Source organism: Monodon monoceros, unplaced genomic scaffold, assembly GCF_005190385.1.
Source record: "Monodon monoceros isolate NGI ecotype Baffin Bay Population unplaced genomic scaffold, NGI_Narwhal_1 Super_Scaffold_21, whole genome shotgun sequence".
Taxonomy (NCBI): domain Eukaryota; kingdom Metazoa; phylum Chordata; class Mammalia; order Artiodactyla; family Monodontidae; genus Monodon; species Monodon monoceros.
Window position 1 is genome coordinate 163,940,982 of NW_021703778.1, and position 22,850 is coordinate 163,963,831.

A 22,850-nucleotide genomic window follows, 5' to 3' on the forward strand; every position below is an offset into this window, starting at 1 on the left:
AACATGTTACCCCACAAAAAGGAATTTTCTGTTAGAGGGTGAGGACAGGCTGTCACAGGACATTAGTGGCTCTGTTTGGCCTGTGACAAGTGTCCTCAGGCCTCTCATGGCTCAGGTGCTGCTAAGGGACCCTGACCCTGCGTATACTTCCACTGTATCATTTGGAAAATGGAGAGCCCCCCTGCCATCCTCTGATAGCTGTCACTCAGGGGCTTCACAGACTAGGGCTGTTTTCTTCTGCATTCTCCTCTCCCAGTCACTGGTGACACTGGGGAGACAGGCTCTGGCAACACTGCTGACTTTTAAAACCAAAGCAGTTTTCTCAACTTCCCTTGGGCCTACAAGGAAATACCCAAGGTTCTTATCCCAGCTCTGCCACTTGACTGCCGTGTGACCCTAAGCAAGTCTTAGCCACTCACAGTGAGCTTTCTCAACTGCAAAAAAGGGTACTATAAGACTCATGTCCCAGGGCCTTGACGGAAAACCAAATGACAATCGAAGTAGATAAAAGTACCTAACCAACACTCAGTGATACCTGAATCTGAGTTTAGGCCAACTACCCTGTTGCAGTTGCCCACAGGGACCGAGGGAACACAGCTGCCAACCATGAGGCCAAGGGAACGTCTGTTTAGAAGCCCAGACTTAGCTGGGCAGAAATCAGTGCTTCTCCCATGACTGTGGCTACTCACCCAGGCTGGCCCAGAGGAAGCTGCGGAGGCGCCGGGAGGTCTCGGGTTCCCTCAGCACATATTTGCACCGGGCCCTGATCTAAGTGCAAGGGCTGCAAGGAGTAATAAGCAGCTTCTGCCGCAGGGAGCTCACGAGAGGAACACAACACCTCCTGGGTCTCAGGGGCCAGCAGTGCTCAGGGGCAAGAAAAGGCAAACAGGCCAAGGAAAAGCTTGGACAAAGGCTCAGGGCAAAAGAATGGGGGCGTGAGACCGTGGGCAGCAAGCAGTTCTGTCACACAGAGGAAGGAAGCAGAGAGATGAGGCTGGAGAGACTGGCCAAGGCCAGATCCCAGGTGCCTCACAGCCAGACTCAGCAGACTGCTCCTGGCTTCCCCACACGTGGCTCTGTGATGTCACGGAAGCTGTGTTCTCTTGGAAGCCGGCAATCTCTTCCCTGCCCACCTCCCAGCGAGGCTAAGACAAGACAGCAGCTGTGAGGTAGAGCTAAGGAGCTGTTAGGATTCTTCTGTGGAGAAAAACGGGAACACACGTCGGGGACCCAGGCAGAAATGACTTTACAGTGATCTGCGAAGCTCACCAGCCTCTCGCTCTATCCACACCGTGCAGTGGAGTGAGACGCACCCCGCGTGCATCCTGCAGCCAGAGGACTATGACCGTGTCCCCATATCCTGGCTAAAAACTCAAGAAAATGCGCCGGTTCTGACCACTGTTTTTAATTGAGGAAATCAAGTTAACCATACAAGAAGCCGGTAAACACTGGAATGCAGAAATATATAAGCTGCTATACATAGAATTCGTACTGTGAAACAACACAGATCTGCATGAGGTCTCTCCTGCTATGGGAGGTGGTGTGTGCAAGAGGGAGAGTTTTGTAACTGGGGCTGACAGCGGTGTGAAGTCAAAGGTGCAAAGGTTTTCCGTACAACCAGAGGACACAGACACAACATGCGGTCACCAGCAGACTCTGACCTGGGGGGCGGTTAGCCTGCACTTGTGCTTGGCCGTGGCTGTTCCTGCTGCTGCTCTTTCGGCTGCTTCTTCTTCTTCTTCTTCTTCTTCTGTTTGGAGAGGCAGCTCAGCGCGGACTCACCGTTTCTTGGGGCGGACATGAGCTCGGGCAGCTTGCCAGACTGAGTGGGATACCTGGTTTTCAGGTCATCTTTAAACAACGGTTGGGAGAGTAAATGGCGCAGCTCCTTCTTCAGGACTTTTGTCTGCTTTTGTCGCCGACGCTCTTCTTGCTGGTCAACTTTTCCTCCTTGAAACACAATTCAAAATAGATCATGTTTACTATGACTTGTAGGAGCATTCTGTGTCCCTTGATGGATAATACTTGTGATGAGAAATGTTTTGGGACTCTTGGGGAGGAAAGCTCTCTGCAGAAACTAGTGTTGGCTAACTTCCAACACAGTTTAGGAGAACCACTCAGGGCCACTCTGTCCTTTACTCCTCCAAAAAACCCTCTAAGACAGGAATTATCTTTATTTTACAGTTGAGGAAATCCAGGTCACTTGCCGAAGGTCACAGAGCTAGCTGCCAAATTGAGATTACTACCCCAGTCTCCTGACCTGAAGATCACTTTTCTTCCTATGACCCACCCACTGGTTGCCTGGAATTTGGTGACTGGATGGCTACAAACCCCTCAGGAGACAGTGAAAGCCACCTATGCAGCCCAGCTCCCCTGCATCTCCCTGCCAGCGCTGTAACTGCACCTGCAGAGGCGGACATGGCCAGAGGGCTCCACGCCAGCCTGACCTCAGGAAGGGAAGCCAGGGCCTCACATCACAGCCCTAGCCCCAAGCCTGAGCTACCAGGAGGACCACTGGCTGTCACCGAGCCTAGTGATTTGGTTCCTGGCTTCCACGCTGAGCAGAGAGCAGTTAAGCCTGCCTCTGAATTTGTTGGCTTTGGCACCAAGATGCCAACACCTCAGCTGAGCTGCCCACTTGTGGGGTGGAAAGAGCACTGGACCTAATTCTGGTGTTAGTTCTAGATGTGGTTCTACCACTTCTTAGAGTCAGGAGCTTTCCCAGAGCAAGGACCACACAGATTCATCCCTGAATCCTTAGTCTCTGGCCTAGGTTCGGAGCAGGGGCTCAGTCAACACCTGGTGCTGGAGCTCCTTCCCTGCACAAATCGCTTCTGTGAGCCTCTAGTTCCCAAATGTAATAACAATTCCTGCTCTGTTTACATCATGAGGCTGGAGAAGAGCAAATGAGATGATGACAGAAGTGCTTTGTCAGCTTGGAAGACAGGTGCCAGTAAATAACTTAAAATGTGCCCAACACTTTCTATTTGCCAGGCACTGTTATAAGCACTTTATACTCATTAACTCAAGCCATCTTTGCAACCCCATGAGGTAGGCAGGTACTTTATGACCTGCGTTTTATAAATGAGGACAGCCTAGGTACAACAGAGAGGTTAAGTAACTTGACCCGGTCACGCAGCTAGTCAGGGATGAGGCAGCAGTCAATCACATGCAGCCTGGCCACAGAGCCTGCCCTGGCGTCACTGTCCTGCACTGCCTCTCCACACAAACGATGGCAGAGGCAGACCAAGGCTGAGGGCTTTAGGCTCATCTGAGATTAGGGCCTGTCACAAAGAAGGAAAAGGCGTCCTGCCGATTTTGATAGGACCCATGGTGGTGGGGAGGTTCCAACAGACAGAAGCTGAAGGGAAAAATGAAAGATAAAAGTTGAATGAACCCTTCCTCAAGTCCATCTTGCCCCTTACCCTTATACATTTCTTCTTCCAGCTCAATCTCAAGGGCAGCCGCCGCCTGCTCAATCCAAGAATTGTGCAGACAAGCCTGGAAGTTGCGATACTCAGCTTTTTCAATCTGTCGAGCTAAACGGATTCGTTCCTAGAGGAAACGAACAGAAAGTATTCATCTGACAGAGGATTCAGGGTTCTGGGAAGAAAAGTCTCATTTAAGTTGTGTTTTTAAACAAGCTCTTGAGATCAGTGTTCAGTGAGATGCACCTCAGCTCCCATCAAAATGCATTTGCTTTGGTTCCTGATTAAAGCACAGAGGGCAACTGCTACTTGTGAGCGTGTACACACGAACCACAAGAGCTGGCTTTCCAAACCTGCTCGAACAGCCCCTCTTCTTGGCAGCCCACCTCGGTCAGACTCCCGAGCTACACGTGCCAAAGGGAACTGTTTCCCCAGACACCGCAGCTGGCTTCCATAGCTGAGCTGAGACCTGGAGGCACCCCGAGAGCCCTCAGTTAGGGCCCCACTCTCACTCACAGGGACAACACAGAACTGTCACAGAACTTCCATCCCCGTCTTCCACACTGTCCTCTGCCAAAAACATTTCAGTTCTCCTTCTCCTGGGTTCTGGGTTCAGACCGCAGTGACAGGATACAGCAGGAAAATGGGAAAGATCTTGTGATATAGGGAAAAGAGCCACGGGAAGCCGGGGTGGCTCCTAATCCCCTCTGCATTCCCCACCGCTCCATCTCACCTCCCACCCTATCTCCCCGCACAGCTAACAGTCCTTTCGAGCCAGAGGAGCCAGCAGAGCTTGAACCATTCCTTGCTTTTTGCTCCCCCAATTCCTGGAAGTCCATCCCTTCTTCACTCCTTCACATCTCTGCCTGCAGGAGGCTTGGAGGAAACTAAATCTCCTACCAATGTTACCATATACCCACCAGTCCACAGTGCTCCATTTGTACCTGAACTTCAGCCGGACTCAACCTGCCTCACGAGCCAGTGGATTTCTATGGAAGAGAACCCACCCTGTTTTGGTGCCTGACATGCTGCAGCCCATAATAAGCAGCACCCACTCAGGGAATGTTTATTGAGTTAAAAATAAACCCCCGAAGGTAGGAATTACAGGCATCTGCTTCAGGGATGTGACAAACCTTTAGTTTCTGCCTCAGCACGACACACTGACCTCACTTCCCTACAACCCTCCATCCAAAGGCATGTCCAGACAGCCATGCTCACTGCCCTTGTCCATGGGGGCGGGGGTGGTGGTGGTGATGGTGGAGGTTTCAGGGGCGGAGGGAAGGAAGGGTTCGTGAAGAAAACTACTGCCACTCTGGCCACTCGCCCTATTCCCCCTTCCGCCAGACACAGTGCCCCCCACCCATTTCTTTTTTTTTTTTTTTTTTACAAATCTCCCTGCTTAGCTATTGGCAGAACTACTAATTAGTTTCCAAGGGTGGTACTGCAAGAATCTCACAGCAAAGTGAGGGAGCAGCCCAATCCCTCCCCTCATTAGCACTGGGCTTCGAACTTTTCTTTTTACCTTGACTGCATCCATGTACTTTGTCTGCACAGGGAACAGCGGGATGTCCTCATCTTTCTTAAGGGTTTTGTAGATCTTCTTAAAGTTGATCACGTCCTCAGGCCCAACCAGCATCAGGCTGAGGCCTTCACTGGTGGCACGAGCAGTTCGACCGCTTCGGTGGACATAAATCTCCGAGGTACGAGGGACCTGCCAAAGGAGGAACTGGGAGGTCATCGTGGCTGTCACCAAGCACTGCTCTTCCCCTCAAGGCCAACAACCCAAGGCTGGACCCTCCCCCCTCTCAGCCAGGCAGCTAGAAACCTCTCCAGCACTGTCCCTAAGTCCAGCCCTTGTCCCTAAGTCCCACATCCAAACTGTCCCAGGTTTAGCCCATTCACTGTGCAGGCTCTGCCCTCCCGTGCCCCCTGCCCTGGTTCAGGTCGTCATGACCATTCAACTGGACAATGGCAGTCACTTCTTATTTGGTCTCCAGTCCTGCCACTGCCCCCCTGACCCAACCCAAAGCTGCCAGTGTCATCTTCCTGAGTCAAAGCTCTGACCATCATAACCCCTCTACCTAAAGAAACTCTAATGGTTCTTCATTAACTCTGCATGGATGATTGATGATGGTAATCATAACCAACATTTATTAAATAATTACAATGTGCCAGGCAATTCTAAGCACTCTGCATGTATTACTACCCCATTTATCCCTCAACAACAACAACATGAAATAGATGCTTTCAGGGTTATCCATGTTATAGACTGGGAAACTGAAACACACAGATGTTAAGCAATTTCCCCTAAGTTACCCAACTAAATGGCGGAGCCAGGATTCGAAATGAAGCAGTCCAGCTCCAAAGGCCATGCTAACGCTTGGGCTATACTGCCTCTACTCCAATAAAAACTGGATATGTTATCCACAGATAACGCGGCATGGCAGCCGACAATCCCTCCCTTCCCACAGCCACGGCACACACCGCCAACCAAGAGCAGTCTACTCCACTGAGCGCCGATAAGGCTCAGTATCTTTTCCAATGCAGGGCTCCAAGCACGATTATCAGTGGTTCGTAACGGTGAGGGAAATGATGCCTTCTTCACTTTCCTCTTCTAACATACATACACACATAACATCCTCTTCTTCTCACTCCCTGTCAGCTGCCCCCTTCCACGTTTTCTCCTTCTCCTTCCTTCTCTACCTCTACATGCCCAAATCCTCTCCATCCGTAAATGCCAAGCATCTTTTAGAAAGCACTTTCCAACCTCCTAACCTCCCAAACTAGCAGTTCTCTCTCTCTCCGATTTTACTCTGCAACTTTCTAATATCTCCTGCCTTAAATTATGGGCATGGTCCTCTCACGTCCTCTGGTGGATGTAATACTTCTTAGGGGCTACAACGGTATTTTGTTCATCTGGATATTTCCTAGAGACTGACCCAGACTCTGTCCCCAAAAGAGGAAGAATAAGAATTTGCTAAACTGAATTGGCACCCTCAAGATGGTTAAAAGCATGAAGGATTTAAAGGGGAAATAATCATGCCAGAACAGCTCCCATTTATAGAGTACTTACACTCGCTAGGCGATCCGTCGGCATTAGCTCATTTAATTGTGATAACCCTATGGCGTAGGTAGCATTATTACTCCCAATTTACAAAGGATAACATTGAAACCAGAGATACTAAGTAACATGCCGAGAGCTAACCCGCTAAGCAGCAGCCAAGAAGCATTCGAACGCTGGAAGCGTGGCTCTGGAGTCCACACGCCTAACGGCCACTCTAGGCTAACCTTTACCAGGTACACGCGCTGATCCTCATGTCAGTATCAACAGCGTCTAACATTTAGGAAGTGCCACCTGGCTTTCGAAACTCCTCATGCATAATAACTTATTTCACCTTAATAAGAACTTGAGAAGTCGATACTGTAATAACCGCCATTTAACAAATGAAGAAACTGAGGCACAAAGAGACTAAGTAACTTGCTCAAGGTTACACAGCTGGGATTTAAGCCCAGGCAGGACTTAATTACCACACTCTTCTATTTCTCTACAAGCAGGGTAATCATTTTACATGCTAAACTTATTATGCCCATTTCATGGAAGAAACTAAGACTCTAACCTGCCAACATCAAGTAGCCTGCCCAAGTCAAAAAGAAAGGGGCTATCTGATATTTGACACCAGACAGTGTCGAGAGGTTTTGGAGGAATAACTCTCACCACAGTGTTCCAAAAGTGGCAGCGCCAGTTGGTCACCAGATGCTCGTGGTATTCTCTGTTGCATGAGGCCTTGGGACCAACAACTCCTCCTCCCTCCCTCAACCCTTGCTTTAAAAATTCCCCACTCAATGTTGGGAGATGCCTACAAATTCCCTGATGTCCCTACCTGGTAATGGATGACATGCTGGACTTTAGGAATATCCAGGCCCCGGGCTGCCACATCTGTCGCCAGGAGAACACAACTGTGGCGGAGAGAGAAAGCTCATTAATAACGACTAACGGCTGTCATTAGTCAAATTCTTACCACCGAGTACTCTAAACACGACAATGCTTACGGACATTCTACGAGACAATACTACTACACATCTCCCTTTGACAGATAAAGAAGCTGAGGCTCAGAGATTAACTTCCCAAGGTATATATATGGCTATTCAGTAGTGGAGCCAGGATCCAAACCTGGGTTTCACTGGCCGCAATCGACAAGCCACACTCTGCAATAATAAAGACTACCTCAAGCGCATTAAATGGGGCCATACTCTAGGTCAGTGACCTCATCTCCTATCACCCTCCCACTTAATTCCCTCCAGTCACACAGGCGTCCTTGCTCTCCTCGCTCTTCCTCAAACATGCCAAACCTGCTCTCACCTCCCAGCCTGTGCACTTAGTGCACCTTAGGCCATAAAGGCCTTCCTCAGATATTCACATTTCCTTACTTTCTTCCACTCTCTGCTCCAATCTCACCTTATGAGAAAAGTCTCCCAGACCACACACCCACAGTCTGCACAGCTCCCTATACAACTTCACTTCTCAGCACTCAGCACCACCTGACGAACTGTATACTTACTTTTCAGTTTATTACCTCCCTCCCCTGGGATGTCAACTCCACGAGAGCAGGGACCTTGCATTACTCACTACTCTATTACCAGCCCCTAGAACAGTGCCAGGTTCACAGCAAGCACTTAATAATATGTACCGGGTGATGTTTCTTAATGTATGTGTAGTTTGAGGGGAGTCAAACGCACCTGAGGTATGTCTTAAAAACTAAAGATTTTAGGCCCTTCAGGGTCCCCACTTCCTGCATCTCTGGGCTGTGGAATATGATGCAAACTAAAGTTTGTAAAATATTAAACCACCGTCTAAGTCAAGGTGAGCAAACTTCTTCTGTAAAGGGCCAGAGAGTAAACTGTTTTTGGCTTCATGGGCTTATGTGCTTTTCTAGACCTTACTTTTTTTATCTATAAAATAAGAATAATGACAAGTGGCTAAGTATTAAAGCTAACATTTAGCAAGCTCATACCATGTGCCAGGCACTGTTCTGAACACTTCAAATGCGTAAACTCACTTACTCCTCAGAGCAGCCCTCTGCCATAACTTTTATTATTATACTGATTATGAGAAAACTGAAACACGAAGAAGTAATCTGACCAGCTAGAAGTGACACAGCCAGGATGTGATCTCAAGCAGTCCGCTTCCAGTCTGTGCTCTTAACCATGATTCTATTCTTCTCAAGGATGTTAGAAGTGAATGAATGTAATAATGTATCTAAAATGCAAGCACAATACTTAATCTATTGGTAAGTGTTCAATAATAATAGGTATTATTGTCACCATTACTCATTATTAAAGAAGTTTCTGTTGGGTATTACCAGCAACCAAATGTACTAAATGAGAGTGAGCCTGCCTCACGCTGTGCAAAAAAAAAAAAAAAAGGGCTACCTTCTACGATAAGGCGCTCATGAGAGAAGGTAGCTTCCCACCATCCTGGTGACACAGACCCAATGGCTAGTCTGTGGACAGGCCTGACTTACTCCTCCAGATGGGCAAACTGCTCCAGGTTTCTGAGCCTCTGCTTCTGGTGCATGCAGGCATGTAGGGTCAGCGGCATGACATCCAGGACTTTGAGGAGCCCAGAAAGGCGTCTGATGCAGGAGATGCTGTTGGCAAACACTAAGGTGCGGCCTGGATACTGCATCAGGAAGTAGTACAGATATAAGTCTTTCTCATCAGTCTCACAGTGGATCTTGGTCTCTGTCAGCGTCTCTGCCGTGGCCTCCTTTCTTGTAAGGTCGATGACCTTGGGCTTGCCCCGCATGCCAATCTTCTGCACGAGGAGGTCAAGTTTGGCAGACCTGTCGATTTTCTTAGCGTGCTTCTTGTGAAGGACTCGAGCAGGAGCTTGATGTACCAGGGTCAGCGTGGCCGAGAAAACAAGCGTCTGTCTCTTTGGGTTGTACTGGGCATCACTGAGCATCTCTAGCAGCTGTGAGAGCTCAGCAAAGTGGCCTTTCTCAACCATGCGGTCAGCCTCATCGACCACCAGGCACCTACAGATCCAGACAGACCCACATCGCCTGGTCAGCAGCAGGTAAGAGGAGTCCCCCACGGCATATACTCTACCGCCCCACCACCCCCAGGGCCCTCAGCTAACCCCCCTCACACATGCTCGGCTTTCTAAAGGCCCAACTCTGGCTAGGGCCACACCATGGCACTTTGTAACAGGGAGAAGGCATTGCACACTGTGCCATGTCACCTCAGGTCCACTTCAGAACAGGGGCTGGGGGAAACGGGGAGGTACTGTTTCTCACCTGAGCTGCCGAAGGTTGCTCAAATGAGGGTGCTTTTCTTTAACTAGCTCCCACAGCCGGCCTGGAGTGGCGATCACAATCTCAGGCTGGCGGTTCAGCATCCGCTGCTGTTTCTGTGCGGACATTCCACCAACCAAAATAGCAGTTTTAATGCCTGGGGTACACAAAACGTCAGGGACGCTGTTATTCAGACTGACGGCTTACTTCTTCCAACGCTGACACAGGCGCCCCCACATTAGTAAAGGCTGCGAGTCACCAGCACAGCTCCCCTCTCCAGGGGAGTGCTAAGAGCTGGCCTGCCCTGTTGATGCCATCGCTAGAGGGCTTACCGGGTCTTCTATGATCTAGGCCCTGACTATTTCCCCAACCTCATTTTTTTCTACTCTTTCCCCTCCAACCACACCAGTAGGGCTGGATTTGAACCCAGGCATGGTGACATCCAAAGCTCTGGAAAAAATGAGCAGTGGTGCACCACAGTGCTGGGAAAGATGTAACTTGTAGCTGTGACACACCTCCCCTAGGAGTTCCTGCCCATGCCCCTCAATTAAAATTAAACTGAATCTCCTCTGATGGTTAGTGTTCTCTTCTCTCTAGTGGAGGGCTTCGCAAGGTAGCCAGTATGGAAGGAACGCAAAGGGTCACGCAAGCAAAGCGCTTAGTAAAGTGCCTTGTAAGATACAGTCAGAGCCTGACAAGTAACTGCTCCTTTCACTATAAAATTGAAACCCCGACTCTGCAGCCTTTCCCAAAGAATTCCCTGAAAAAGTTAAGTTCTAATGCCCGAAGGCAAGTGTCAGCAAACTTTTCCAACAGTAAACATTTCTGGCTCTGTGGGCTAAATGGTCTCTGTACAATTACTACCTCTATTCCACTCTGCACTGGTGACGCAAAAGTGACCGTAGACGCGTGTAAGTAAGTGGGCGTGGCAGCACTTAAAAAAAAAAAACCCACAAAAACCCAAACAGTGGTTTGCCAAACGCTGCCCCAAGTATCTACTGTATCCAATAAGTTAACTAATTTTCTACGCAGCTAGAATAGCATTAGCTATGTGTTATCCTTGGGAGAATAAAGAATGTGTCACTCAAACAGTTTTCTGTCGGGCTTAATTCTCTGGCAGAAGAGAAAGGTTCCCTCTAGAGGGCGGGCACAGCTGATTCACCTCTGCCACCCCAGCTACTGGAATCCTTTCAGGCAACACTTATTAAACGGAATTAAACCTCACTTGTAAACTTGGCCACAGCATCAATGTGTTGTCTGACTTGAATGGCTAGCTCTCGAGTGGGAGTCAGAACCAGTCCAAGCAGAGGACGCCTTGGATGTGCAATTTTGCCACCCAATTCTTGTTTTAACTTTCTAGTCTGCTCTTCATCAAGCTTCTCCTCCTCGTTTGCATCCTGTTTGGGAATGGGCGTCTCCCTGATCAGGGAAGAAGGTCCTTCACCGGCATCATCATCACAGGAGGGCAGCACCTGGTTTGAGACTGTGGCTCCAATCTTGGCTCTTGCCTGGCTGGGTGGTGCTCCAGCCTTCGCTCCAGCCTCACTGGGCAGTGCTTCACCCTCAATTCCAATCTCAACAGGCAAAGCTCCAGACTCAGTTCCAGCCCTGCCTGGTGATCCCGTCTCAACTCCAGCCTCATTACTGGTCTCCCCAAGCGGTGCTCCTGTGTTACTTAGAGCTGGGATAGGCTTCTTCTTCACCTGCCACTGCAGCACTGCATGAATCATGGGAATGGCAAAGGCAAGAGTTTTCCCACTTCCTTAGAAGCAGAACAAAAAACAAACAAAAACAGTGTGAATCAACAGATGTACATACTTTCGCCTGATTCTATCCTTTACACCGAATAAGGGACCCTGAAATAGCCAAGTGCCACCCTGACCGATCCAAAGCTCCTTCTACCCTACACAGGTATGGTACCCCTACAGCACTGCAACCAGAGGGCACCTGTAATTAGGAGTCTGAGGAAAAGTCTGACAGACTGGCATTGCGGGCTGAGGTCACCAATAAACTACAGACAAATGTCCAAACAATGAAACCCTAAAGAGATGGGCAAGTTTTGTGCGTGTGTGTATGTGTATGTGTGTGCGTGTGTGTGTGTGTGTGTGTGTGTGTGTGTGTGTGTGTGTTGCTGTTGTAAAGGAACACAAAATTGAAGGGTAAGGAATGGAAATCTGTATAATACTTTCCCCAAACCTTTCTCTGGTGGGGAAGGAGGGAGTAAAAGAAAATTTTCTTAGTTTTCGAGAAAATTTTAAAACTTTTGTCTATGCTTGAACATTTTCAAACTAGCCTTTGGATGTATACAGAGCCCAAGTATTCACACCATCTGTGTGGACAAAAACAAACAAACAAAACAAACCACTTCAAGCTGAGAATTTAAAGTGGTTCCAAAATTAAAATGCCCCAAGCAGAAGCAAATAAGTGATCTCTGTATAAAGAAACTTTTATCACAGACCTCAAAGAACTCTCACAGATAATTTTCAGAGGAAAATGAGCATCTCTCAGGAACGAGGTACTATAAGCAAGAACAAAAAAAAAAAAAAAAAAGAAAGCAAAAACAAACTCATAAAACTTCAGAGAAGAAAAACAGCACTTTTCATCAGAAACAACAAATGCTATAAAATAGTGCAATGACATCTTTATCAGAAGACCTGGGGAAAAAAATCTGACAATCTACAACTCTACACTTAGCAAAAATCTCTTTCAAAACAAAATGTAAAATAAAGACTTTTGTAGGTATACAAAAGCTGAAAGAATTTATCATCAGCAGACCTGGTATACGAGAAATATTAAAGGAAGTCTTTCATGTAGAAGAAAAGATGATACTGGCTGAAAATCTGGATCAACACGAAGGAATGAAGAGCACCAGAAACGGTGGCATGGATAAATATAAAAAATCTTTTTCTTATTAAAACTTCTTTAAAAAATAACTGACTATTTAAAGGAAAAATAATGAAAATGTGTTTGGGGATTTCTAACACATATAAAGTATAAAACAAAAAGCACAAAGCGAAGAAAAAATGGAAATCTACTCTTGTAAGGTTCCTGTACTATATGTAAAGTAGTATATTGTCACTTGAAGGTAGAGTATCTGCGAACCCAAAGCAACCTCCAAAAGGACACAACAAAGAGTTATAGCTAATAAGACTATAAAAAAGAGAAAACGGTATCACACATATTCAATCCAGAAGAAGGTAGAAGAGGAACAAAGGAATAAAGAATAGCTGGGAGAAATAGCAAGCAAAACAGATTAAAACCCAACCATTATCAATAATCACGTGAAATGTAAACGACCTCAACACAATTAAAAGACAAGATAGTTGGATTAAACAGCAAGACCCAATTATATGCTGCCTATAAAAAACTCACTTTGAATATAAAGATATAAATAGGACAAAAGTACAAGTATGGAAAAAGACACACCATGCTAACATTAATCAAAATAAAGCTGGAAAAGCTACATTAATAACCTGACAAAGGAGATTTTAGAACACAGAATACTTCAGGGAAAAAGAGGGCCATTTCTTAACGAAAAAAGTGAACTCATTTAGAGGATACAATAGTCCTAAACATTTATGCATCTAATAACAGAGTTTCAACATTCACAAAACAAAAACTAACTGAACTGCAAGTAGAAAACTATCACTCAAGAAAAAATAAAAATATTTCTAATATGGTAAAGCAATTAAGTTCATAATTAAAAACCATCCTATACAGAAAAGCGCAAGCACAGATGAATTCTACCAAATACTTAAGGAAGAAAAATGCCAATTCTATACACACTCTTTCAGAAAATTGAAGGGAATACTTCAACTCACTCTGAGGCCTGCATTACTCTGATTCCAAAACCAGTCAAAGACATTACAAGACAAAACTACAAACCAATATCCCATTAACAGAAATTCAAAAACCATCAACAAAATTTTAGCAAATCAAATCCAACAATGTACAAATAATACACTGCAACTAAGTTCAGTTTATCACCATTATCAACAAACTGAAAATGGAAAAACATATATCTCGATATATGCAGAAAAGGCGTTTAAAAAAAGACAGTAACCATTCCTGATACAAATCCTTCTGCAAACTAGGAACAGAAGAGAATTTTCTCAACCTGATAGAGGACAAATAGGAAAAAACCTACTGCTAGCATCACACTTAATGATGAAACACTGAATATCTTCCCCCAAAGATCAGGAACGAGGCAATGATGTCCACTATACCACTTCAATTCCAATTGTACTGGAGTTTTAGCCAGTGCAATAAATAAGACAAAAATAAACAAAAGGCATCCAGACTGGATGAATAATTATCTTTGAAGAAAATCCTATGTAATCTTCAAGAAACTAGTTGATGGTACCAAGTTGCAGGATACAAGATCAATATACAAATATGCAGATTTCTATTTATTAGCATCAGAAATAGGAAATCTTAAATTACCATTTACAAAAGCATCGAAAATATGAAATACTTAAGGATAAATCTAATACATGTGCATACACTGAAAACTACAAAGCGCTGCTAAGGAAAACTGAAGACCTAAAAAAAATGGAAGGCTTCCTTGGTGGCGCAGTGGTTGAGAGTCCGCCTGTTGATGCAGGGGACACGGGTTCGTGCCCTGGTCCGCGAAGATCCCACATGACGCGGAGCGGCTGGGTCCGTGAGCTGCGTCCAGAGCCTGTGCTCCGCAACCGGAGAGGCTACAACAGTGAGAGGCCCGTGTATCGCAGAAAAAAAAAAAAGGAGAGCTATACCACATTCATGGACTGGAAGATTCTATATTGTCCAGATGTCATGTCCTCAGTTGGCTCTATGACCAAGGCAATACCAATCCGAATACCAGCTGACTTTTTGGTTGAAATTGAAAAACTGACTCTAAAATTCACCTTGAAATGCCAAGGGCCTAGAACAGCCAAAATAACTTTTGAAAAGAACAAAATTGGAGGACTTATACTACCTGATTTTAAAGCTACTGTATCCAGCATAGTGAGGTATTGGGAAAACAGTAAAGATAGACAAATAGATCAATGGAAAAGAAAAGACTCCAGAAATAGACCCACACCTATATAGTCACTGATTTTCAAAAAAGATGCAAAGGCAATTCAGTGGAGAAAGTAGTTTTTCAACAAAGGGTGCTGGAATAATTAGATAGCCACGTGCAAAACAAAACAAAACCTTTGATCTGTATTTCTCCCCATAAAAGTTAACACAGGAAGGATCAGACTGAAACACAGAACCTAAAACTAGTAACACTTTTAGAAGAAAATACAGGAGAAAATCTTTGTGATCTTGTGTTAGGCAAAGGATTCTTAGGTAAGCACATCTGTGAAAGAAAACATGATCATTTAAACTTCATCAAAATAAATAACTTCTGCTCTTCGAAAGACACTGGAAAGAGAATGAAGAAATAAGCCACAGACTGGGAGAAAAAAATGCACATCTGATAAAGGAGGTGTATCTAGAATATATTATGAATTCAACAATAGGAAAACCACAACCCAATTAAAACATGGGCAAAAGAACTAAACAGACACCACCAAAGAAGATAATATGGATACAGTTAGGCACTCGAAAAGACGCTGCTCAAGGAGTCACTAGGGGAATACCAATGAAAGCCACAAGGAAATATCACTAAAATTTTTAAAGTCTAAATCAAATTAAAGACTGACCACACCAAGTACTGGCAAGGACATGGACCAATCTGAACTGTCATAACCTGGTGATTATGTAAAATGGTACAATCACTTTGGAAAGCTCCTAAAAAGTTACATTTACCATAAGACCTAGCCATTCCACACCTAGGTATTTACCCAACAGAAATCAAAGCATATATCCATACAAAGACTTTTACGCCAATATTTATGATAGTTTTACTTGTAAATGCCAAAAACTAAAAAGAACAGAGCTATCCATCAATAGATAAGATAAACAAACTGCACTATATCCATACAGTGGAATACTACTCATCAATAAAAAGAAATGAACCACTGGTATTTGCAATAACATGGCTGAATCTCAAAGTATGCTGAGCTAAAGAGCAGACACTCTCCCTCCCCAAAGTACATATTGTATGATTCCATTTTAAAATTCTGGAAAATGCAAACTAATTCATAGCGATAGGAAGACTATCAGAGGTTACCTGGGGATGAACAAGGAGGGGAGCCTAGGGAAGGAGGGATTTATTAAGGGGCCCAAACATCTTTTGGGGGTGATGGATATATTATCTGCATTGGCAGCAGTTTGCCCACAGCCCCAAAACTCTTTGAGACTTGGACCTGTGGATTCACAGCATTCCATAGAAATAGCCTGATAGGAGCTGTGGTATAAATCCAAATGTCAATCTCTAGCCCAAGTGGCTCCCATCTCTCCTCTGCCTTCCAGAAACAGACTTCCAGGCCTCTCTGCACCTACCCAAGTAGTGCAGCAGAAGGCTTAACAGCACATAGACCTAGCCTAGAACTATTCAAGCACTACCACTTTCCAGTGGGGCAGTTTTAGGGACACCGTCTACCCTCTGTGAGGCCGAGTTTCCTCTTCAGTAAGATGGAATAAAGGAATCTACCTCAGGGTGGTTTTCAGAAACTGAGTTCATGCATGTAACACAGGGCGTGACGTATTTTAAATGTTAAATAAATGTTCTAAGCTATTACTGTTACCTCCATCCCCCTTTCCTGGGGATTCCTTCCTCTTCCATCTTCATGGCTCTTATACAGGACCTCACCTCAAGTTTCCTGACCACTCTTCCAGAAATCCAAGGCACAAAGTGTCTAGATCAGGGGTCCCCAACCCCCAGGCCACGGACCGGTAGCGGTCTGTGGCCCCTTAGGAACCAGGCCGCACAGCAGGAGGTGAGCGGCCCGGCCAGTTAGCGAAGCTTCATCTGTATTTACAGCCGCTCCCCATCGCTCAAATTACTCCCTGAGCTCGGCCTCCTGTCAACATTATGGTGAACTGTATGATTATTTCATCATATATTACAATGTAACTAACAATAATAGAAATAAAGTGCACAGTAAGTGTAATGCACTTGAATCATCCTGAAACCACCACCCACCCCCTTCCGTGGAAAAACTGTCTTCCACAAAACCAGTCCCTGGTGCCAAAATGGTTGGGGACCGCTGGTCTACATGGTCCAGCTCTGAAATGGAGCAGGACTCTATGGTCCTTCCCGCCCATGTCCTCTGCCTGCGTTTTGTCTGTGGAAAAACTTCAGCCAAAGAATAAGTTTAATCAGAGAAGTGAGAAAATGCAGAAGCAAAAGAAAGCAGTCCGACAAGACTAAATAATAAATGTTTAGTCAATAAGCATAGCTAAGGACCTTTAGTTCCTTCTCAAGGGCTATAGATAATATTCTGAGCCATATCCTGTGAGCTGTCTTGTAGATACCCTCTGTGTATCTACAGATAAAAGGCCCACCAGGTGGAAAAAGTTAACTACATGATGACCAGACTGTAGCCATGACATAAGCTGCCATTCCGAGAACTGGCCTCAAGAAAATGGAAACAAACCGACCCTGGAACTGAAGATCAACTGTACTTAATGAAGACGATGCTGGTCAGACCACCAGTGACCAGTTTCAAGGTGACTGTCAGAGCTGACTGTGCTGTTTCTGTTGCGGCCCCCTCCCCTCCATCTATAAAATCTCTTGCCCACTGGTTGGGGGGGTGGGGGGGGTCAGCCTTCAGACAGGAGCATCCCCCCGCCCCGCCCCCCCACCCCCCGCCCCGTGGCCGGCATCCAAAATAAAGCAAGCTTTCCTTTCACCAACCTGGCCTCTTTACTGGCTTTTGAGCGGCGAGCAGCTGGACCCCACTTTTGGTTACAGTTCTGTGTCATACAATATAGTAGCTACTAGCCACATACCGCTGTCAAGCACTTAAAACTCTAAACTGGTTGTAGAGTAACTGGTGTAGAGTAACTGGTGGTTACTCTAAACTGAGATGGGCGGCAACTTGAAAATACACATCAGAGTCTAAAAACAGTATAAAAATAAGAATGTAAAATATCTCAATAATTTTACCCTCATTGCGTACTGAACTATGTTATGTAATTGGTTAAATATATTGTTAAAATTAATTTTCACTTTTTAAAAACCTTTTTTAATATGGCTCCTAGGAAATTTTAAGTTACATACGTGGCTCACATTACGTATATATTTCTATTGGTTACTGCTGGTCAAGTTAGACTAATAGCTCCAGGCTTGTATTGCTCCTTCCCCCATCAGCAGTTTAGTCTCCCCAGGGTGAGTGTACCTGTCACTGCTTCACAAAGTCTCAGGTGGCCCAAGGAATGAGGGAGCTTTAAGCAATGCCTAGTCGCAATAGTCACCTCCTGCCCAAATCTGCCTACAAAACCCACCCAATGGTTACACAAACTCAAATCCTTTCAATGCCAATAAACCCACCAACTCCCAACGCAGCCCTTTTTATCTTTGGACAACTCTTGCGAATGAGACACTTCTTCCTTATACTAATGAAGATCGACCTCTCCAGAGGGCTGATCTTATTAGCCCTACTTTACCTCTGAGCCATTCAGAAAAGGCTCAAGACCTGGAAAAAAACTACCATTCGCAGATCACTTACAATGTACTGTGTAAATTTTAGTTTACTATTGTTTTTTGTTACTAGTTTACTATTGTGTAAATGTAGAAATTTAGTAGGCACTTATATTTAACCCACATAGCAAAAGAAGGAGGTACTGCAGTTGTCTATCTCCATTTTATAATAGGGTCTGCAGGGCTCAGAGAAATAAAGTGACCTGCCTAGGGCACCAATCAGGACATGGCCTATTTCAACCCAGAGCCAGCCGACTTCTGAAAACCTTCACTCAACAGTGCTTTTGTGGTCATGCTCCCAACATTCCCGTCTCCCAGCCAACCAGCCTGTTAGCAGCCACAAGCTCAATCCAGAAGCAATCTTGCCCTGGCCGCCAGGTAAGGATGCTCTTACCTGTCTCAGCAGCCCCAAGGATGTCCAGTTTGTCACGAATGGCAGGTGCCAAGGTCAGAGCTTGGACTGGTGTGGGGGCAGAGAAGCCTAGGAAGCTGAGCGCTCGGAGAACTGGCTTGGGTACAAAGAGATCCTTCCAAGCCGATACATCTGCCTTGTGATCATGCATTTCAGGCATCCAGGTCTTTGCTTTTTTGGGCACCTTTGGAGTAGTACCCTGGGAAGGCTCTGAGTTTTTTTTCCCTTTCTTGTTCTTCTTTTTTGGAACCATCTGGGCCGGGCTTTCTGATGCCATCTCCCCTACCTCTAGATCAGGACAAACTGTGCCATCTCCCTGGGGCCCTGGCTCACTACCTTTGCCCTCAAACACTTTCCGGGCACTGGTTCCTTCAGTTTCCACATCTTTACTCTTCTTCAACTTCATCTTTTTCTTTGAGGAGGTAGACTCTCCTTCCTCCTCTCCTTCTGAAACAGCTTGTGCCTTTCTCTTCTTGGGCTCCTCCTTTGAGAAGAGACTGGAGGAACTCTCCGCAGAGGAAACCAACTGATACTCCGTCAGTTCTTCAAAGCACACCAAGTCATCCATCTGTCCGTCTGCAAACATATTTGGGTCAATCTTCACCTGCTTCCATTTTCCCACAACTTTGATGCCCTTCCTCTGAATTCTGCCATAGTTTGATGGCTTTGGCCTCGATTTTTTCTCTTTCAACTTCATGGTTGCTGAAAAGGAGAGAAATGTTCCACTAGATTGGCAACTGAGAAGCACAGGGCTCTGAGGCAACAAATATTTTCTAAGCAGCCTATAGAGTATCAGGCCCTGCAAAGAAGTGGACACAAAGATGGCTCTAACGGTGATGCTGCCAGCTAGAGAAGATCAAAGAAGGAAAGAAATGTACCCACACAGTGGGCAGCTTGGCCTGCAACAGAGGGGACACAGGAGGTGTAGCAAAGACATATGAGCTAGATCTGGTTTGGATTCCAGATTCAACACTGACTGCTCGTGTGCCCTTGGCAGGTCCTGCTTAATCCTCTCTGAACCTCAGTGTTCTCATATTTTAAAAAGGGGGGAGGGGTTTACTAGCTAAGTCCCAAAACGTTCTCTGCAATAAATAACATTATGTAAAGCATGGAGAGTGAAGCCTGCCACACCCAAGCCATTTTGAAGGCTGAATAAGTATGTGCGGGGGGTCGCTGGAGGGTGGGTGAGGAGGGCAGCTTTAAGAGTGCACAGAGCTTTCTTCCTTCTCAAGCCTTGCCCCAAGAGGGCAGATGCCTCTGCCACGACTCTGGCCTTTGCCAAATGACTTAAAACCCAACCAGCTTTTTCATTACCTTTTAAGTGATTTAAAAACAAGTGATCTATGCACAAGTCGTCAGACTGGAACTCGAGCCACGTTCTCCCTTTTCAGAAAGGCCGAGAAAACTAGATCCTGTAGAAAGACAAAGGGAAATCTTGGTTCAAATCTGAACCCGTCACTGGCCAGCTCTGGGTCTGGGGTGCACGTACTGATCACTGTGAGCCTCAGTTGCTCGTCTGGAAAATGGGGATGATGAGGGTCTGTGTCTCCTTGGAACGTCACGCGAAGACAAAAAGATGACGCAGGTCCAGAACCGCTCAGCATGGCGCCCCGACGGCAAAGCAAGCCAGAGCGCAACGAAGGTTCACCCCCAGCATCGGTTACGCCGCGATCACAAGCAACCCGGATCAACGACGGGGGGGAGGAGGGAGGCACATGGGGGCGAGGACGCGGACTGCGACCCGCAGAACAAGCAGGAGGGGTCCCTCCTCCTGGCGCCCGGCCAGGCGCCCGGCGCTGGCGCCTCGTGTCAGGCACGAACCGGCTCACGAAGCTGAGAAACCGAGGGGACCCCGGCGCAGGGTCGGCCAGGCCGCTTGACGAGGCCGGCGGCCGCCCTCTCTGGTCCCGAGAACCCAACGGCCTGGAGAGACCCGCGCTGGGTGGCCGCCTCCAGCTCCTCTCGGGTGCCGGGTCCGGCCCCGGCCCCGTTCCGGCTCCAGCCTTGGCACTCACCGTGTAGCGACGCCGACTAACCGCCTCAGACACTGCTGCTCCAGCCCTCCTCGGCAGCGTCCACCGCAGTTCCGGGGAGGGGCTTGCGCCCACGCACGCGTGCGCATTGGGAAGGAAGTCCCGCCCCCATTCTAGACCCCACACTTAATTCGCTGCGCGCGGCGGGCTTCCGCAGTGCGGCTACCAAGAGCGCAGACGTTGAGTGCAAGGGGCCGCGCTGATAGGTCCTCCTCTCGGGCTTAGGGAGCGGGAGCAACAGGTGGAGCCCGCCGCACTTCCTCTGAAGGGGCTCTGTTCTAGTTCATGTATGGGAACGTAAGTTCTTGTATTCTTGCTTTGGTTTTAGTGCAGTGGCTGTTTACGTACTGGCTGTATGCCTGGAGCCTCGCAAAAGTTTTAGCATTTAATTTGCAACTCAACCAGCCTGTATTGGAGGTGTTGTTTTCCCTAGGTTTTCATGCCTCGCCTGTTGCTCACTGATGGTTGGGGAAGGTCGGGCTGCCTCCAATAATCAAGCTAAACTGGGTCCTTTGTTATATGCAGAGAAATCAACTTCACGGTAGTTACTCTGTTTTTTGAGGTGGGGATCACCAGACCATCTGGGAAACCTTTCCCATACACTGTCTCTATGTCCGGTGACTTTGGGAAGTCCTAAAGGACAACGGGGGAATTCACCAAGCTTAGGTCGAGTGAGCCTCCCCACCACCCCGGAGCCACCATGGGACACAGCTCAACTCATTTCTTGGAGGAACTTGCCAGTGTGTCCCCAAGAGCCTGGGTGGCATAGTCTGCGCCCACCTGGCGCCTGAAGTCCACGGGGACTGCACTTCCTGTGCTCCGGACTTCCTCATAGGTACTTTTCCATCTGGCTGTTCATTTGTATCCTTTAATATCCTTTGTAATAAATCCGTAGTGGTGAGTAAAGTGCTTTCGTGAGATCTGTGAGCCTTTTGGCAAATTATCAAACCCAAGGAAGAGGTCATGTAACTGAACGCAAGTCTGTGTGCCTGACGAACAGTGAGGCCAAACAATACCAAAACGTCATTTTGGAGCAGAGAAAGGTATATTGCAGGGCCCTGCAAGGAGACGGGTGACTCATGCCTTAAAAGCCCAGAACTCCCCAAGCTTTCAGCAAAGCCCTTTTATAGGAAAGGTGAGGGAGGGGCGTGGTTAGTGTTTGCAAACTTCTTGGTATCACATCCTTTGTTCTTGAGGTCAGGTCAAGGTCACCATGTTCCTGTAAACCTCCACCAAACAAATGTTATTCTCTGTTCTGACAAGGAAGGGCAAGGTCCCAAGGCACAACTTTCACCTTCCGAGGTCCAGGCAGTGCTTAAGAGGAGGGGGTCTCTGTGCAGACAGGTTACCCTGCCCGGGAGCCTTAGTCCAGCACCCAGTCTCGGTTCTCCCGCGAGTGCCCAGGCCCTGCTAAGGAGGCAGATCTCAGCTGGTGGCGCCCTCTGGGCCAGGTCCCCAAACCCTGCCCAGCCGTCGTCACTGAGGGACCCAGGCGCCCAAAACCCCAAGGGTTCGACCAAAACAACCCAAAAAACCTGTTCTGCTTAAGTTACCTGGAGTGACTTCTGTTATCTGCAGCCAAACCCTGACTAACAGGTGCATGGAACACACACACACACACACATACACACAGAGTTTTCTCTTTTAAAAATTATTTTTAGTATTAGCAGATTGAACACATTTTCAAATATTTATTGGCCATGTATAATTCTTTTTTTAGGAACCACCTCTTCTAGTCTGAGTTCCTTTTTAAAGACAGTTCTTTTGAAAAATTGTTTCATAAGAACTTTCTTTACATTGGGGATTCTAATGATGCAAAGGGTATTGTGGGGTTTTTTTCCCCCCTCAGTAATTACATGTCTCTTACCCTTGTTTGTGGTGTTTTTAATGTCACATGTGGTCTGATGGTACCACTCTCTTCTGTTCCATAGGTTGTCTTTCTATCTGTCTTCCAGTGACAGGAAATTCACAGAAACCAATAGGCCTGTTTCTCCAGGAGGGGGATGCCTCTCATGCCTTGAATTCTGCCAGGAAAGCAGATTGGATACCAAGTGACGAGGAAGAATGTTGTAGTTTATCTTATGACAGGGCCGAAAGTAAGCTCATCACACGAGATGAATTGTG

General features: G+C 46.7%; 2 protein-coding genes across 2 annotated transcripts in view; one reads left to right on the forward strand and one right to left on the reverse strand.

Annotated features, from left to right (window-relative positions):
• Positions 1-1,387: 1,387 nt before the first annotated feature.
• DDX24 (DEAD-box helicase 24) lies at positions 1,388-20,772 on the reverse strand. The gene is made up of 10 exons (XM_029238736.1): positions 20,709-20,772; positions 20,008-20,105; positions 18,676-19,395; positions 10,950-11,486; positions 9,728-9,881; positions 8,951-9,466; positions 7,310-7,385; positions 4,951-5,139; positions 3,426-3,555; positions 1,388-1,950 (listed from the first exon to the last, which is right to left on the reverse strand). The coding sequence occupies exons 3-10, from the start codon at positions 19,388-19,390 to the stop codon at positions 1,673-1,675; spliced, it is 2,595 nt and encodes an 864-aa protein (XP_029094569.1). The 5' UTR covers positions 19,391-19,395; positions 20,008-20,105; positions 20,709-20,772; the 3' UTR covers positions 1,388-1,672.
• Positions 20,773-20,905: 133 nt separating this feature from the next.
• LOC114904732 (interferon alpha-inducible protein 27-like protein 2) overlaps positions 20,906-22,850 on the forward strand; it is a 17,837-nt gene continuing 15,892 nt past the window's right edge. Inside the window, exon 1 of the mRNA XM_029238976.1 lies at positions 20,906-21,023. The gene's annotated coding sequence lies outside the window, so the exon portion shown is untranslated. The remainder of the gene's footprint in view (positions 21,024-22,850) is intronic.

Coding starts and splice junctions, on each gene's coding strand:
- DDX24 (XM_029238736.1), bottom strand. CDS start 19,390: ATGAAGTTGAAAGAGAAAAAATCGAGGCCAAAGCCATCAAACTATGGC. Junction 7,386..8,950: donor CAGTTTGCCCATCTGGAGGA/GTAAGTCAGGCC, acceptor TCTCCGCCACAG/TTGTGTTCTCCTGGCGACAG. Junction 1,951..3,425: donor GGAAGAAGAAATGTATAAGG/GTAAGGGGCAAG, acceptor TTGTGTTTCAAG/GAGGAAAAGTTGACCAGCAA.